The following is a 2,461-nucleotide window of genomic DNA, read 5'->3' as shown; positions in this document are numbered from 1 at the left end:
GAGGGCGAGGGCGAGGGCGGAGGCGCCGAGCGCGCGACGCATCGCGCGCCGCGGTGTGCGGACGCGACGCCGAGCGACGGTGGTCGTCGAGACGAATCGAACACTGTGATTTGAATCTACTTTTGTACCTAGTACTACGCGCTATGTGAATCATCGAAGCGCGACCGTGGTGGCGCGCGACGGAGGAGACTTACTACTAATCGAGCTTGGCTCGGCGAGCGTCGATGATGCCGCCGAACGCAAAGACGGCGCACGCGACGTGCGCCAGACCGCCATTTCCGGGCGCACTCGCGTAGGCGGCTGTGCAACCGGCAATAATGTTTATCGCAGTCGCCGTTGGACGCGTCTTCGTGGACGATTGAGTGATGAAGGCGACGGCCACGGCGACGCACGCGGCGTCCGCCGGACCGAACGGCGCGACGACGTCTCGAAAGCCGACACCTCGCGCGAACGTTGTCCACGCGTGATGCGCCCAGGCGATGAGCGATGGTGTATATGCGATGAGTTGACACGCGAAGAGCGCGCGTCGTTCGCCGAAAGATCGAGCGAATCGCGCGATCGATCCGCACGCAACGCAGACGGCGATCGAAGCCGCAAACGACTCCGCCGGTCGCTCTCGAAGGACCGGCGGCGATGCGAAGTGCGCGACAACGGCGAAGACGATGATGGGCACCAGCTGTGTCGTCATTGCACCGACGACGAGATGCGCGACGACGCCGGCGAAGACGCTCGGCGTGCGCTCCTGAACCGTCTCGTAAAATCTCGAAGGAACGCCGAACGCGGACCCGTCGGAGGACTCTATAATCTCACCGAACGCGTCGCGGAACCCGTTCGCGATCTCTCTCGGCGTCATTTTTGACGTGAGTTCGCCGTCGCCGTCGTCTTCTGGACGAGGATCCGGAAATGCCCGCTCGAATCCTTGAGCGACGGCGCTCACCAACTGTTTACACCACGTCGCGCACTGATGATCGATCGCCACCCCGACGTTCGCAATCTCCGGCGCGCTCGCGCTGATCCCCAACCCCTCATTAACCCATGCGTTTGCGTTTCCCATCGCCATCGAGCTCACCTGCCGATCGCGCGCGCCTCCCACGACGCTCGCGACGACGACTCTCGATTCGGCGCCAACCGCCCGCCAACGCGTCCGCGCGCTCCGCTCGCGCGCGTACGCCTCAACAGTCAAACTCACGGGATTCCATCCCAACGGAGACGCCAACGCGACGACTGCGTCGACGTCGAGCGCGCCCTCGATCGCTCCGATCGCGTCCATCGCCGCGAGACCGCCGGCGCTGTGCCCGACGAGCGCCGTCCCGCGCGTCCGCGTCGACGACCCTCGCGCTCGTAACCACGCCAACGCCGCCCTGACGCTCGCGCCTTGTCTGGATAATAATCTCCCGTTGTACACACCGTGTTCGCGTCCGAAATCCAACGCGTAGTGTTCCACCGAACATCCGGCGCCGAGTCGCGTCCCGCTCCCGACGCTCCTCGCCTGCGCGTGCGAACCACCCGACCCCGGGACGTACAAGCTATGAACGACGCACGTCCGATCGTCCGCACGCGTCTCTGCGTCTCTCGCGTCGAGGTAACGATACAAGCGGTGCGTTTCGCTCGCCAAACGGACGTCCTCGGAGGGAATCTCTGTAAAGGTTGGATACATGTACGACATCGCGCACGCGTTGGGACCCGCTCGGGCGTTCGGGACGAGAACGACGACCCATGAGACGATGGAAACGAGTAGTGTGACGACGCCGACGACGTGGGTCATCGCGACTTTCGCGTCGGCGTGTGCGGTCTCGCGAGCAACTTTGGTCAAACATTACACGCGCGTCGGACGCGGACGGTTGGAAGATTCAAACGCTCCGTTCGACGCCCAGAGCTCTCGGAAACGCGGATATAGCGTTCGCTCGCATTCCTTCGACACAGCCGCTTAAGGCGGCTGGCGGATGCCTTGGTGAAGATGATTTGTGATTTGTGATTTGTGATTTGTGATTTGTGATTTGTGACTCCCGTCCGTCTCACGCGGCGGCTCTCCGAGCGTCCGCGGCGTCCGCGTCCGCGGCGTCCGCGGCCGCGCGCGCCGCCTGATCCCGCGCCGCCTTGGCGCGTTTTTTCTCCTCTCGCTCGCGCGCCTTCGCCTCACGCTTTCGCGCGCGCTCGGCGATGTCGAGTTCGCGCGCCTCCGCCCTCGCCTTGGCTTCCTCGCCCCCCGCGCCGGCGAGCAATTCGGCTCGCGTGAGATACTTCCCATTCGGTCCTCGCACGCGATTCTTCGCGTGCGCGCTTCTCGACGCGTATCTCACCCGCGTACCCCGCTCCATCGCCCCCGCGCCGTCGTCACTCGCGCCGTTCGCCGACAGGAGCCGCCGCTTCTCCGCCTCCTTCGCCCGTTGTTTCCTCCGTCGCACGATCGCGGCGTACTGCCTCGCGTTCACGTACACCGCCCCCTCCGCCCGCGCCCCCC

General features: G+C 65.0%; 2 protein-coding genes across 2 annotated transcripts; both read right to left on the bottom strand.

Moving 5' to 3' along the window:
* Nucleotides 1-196: 196 nt before the first annotated feature.
* On the bottom strand, nucleotides 197-1,765 carry OT_ostta14g00270 (GPI inositol-deacylase PGAP1-like; the record flags this gene model as incomplete). The annotated part of the gene is made up of 1 exon (XM_003082779.2): nucleotides 197-1,765. The coding sequence occupies one exon, from the start codon at nucleotides 1,763-1,765 to the stop codon at nucleotides 197-199; it is 1,569 nt and encodes a 522-aa protein (XP_003082827.2).
* Nucleotides 1,766-2,015: 250 nt separating this feature from the next.
* OT_ostta14g00260 (CCAAT-binding transcription factor, subunit B) lies at nucleotides 2,016-2,461 on the bottom strand (the record flags this gene model as incomplete). The annotated part of the gene is made up of 1 exon (XM_022982489.1): nucleotides 2,016-2,461. A coding segment is annotated over one exon (446 nt), but the record flags the coding sequence as incomplete, so codon positions are not given.

The sequence above is a fragment of the Ostreococcus tauri genome, assembly GCF_000214015.3.
Source record: "Ostreococcus tauri WGS project CAID00000000 data, contig chromosome 14, whole genome shotgun sequence".
Lineage (NCBI taxonomy): Eukaryota > Viridiplantae > Chlorophyta > Mamiellophyceae > Mamiellales > Bathycoccaceae > Ostreococcus > Ostreococcus tauri.
Note: the sequence above shows the minus strand (reverse complement) of the source record. Positions and strands in the feature narration are given on the sequence as shown.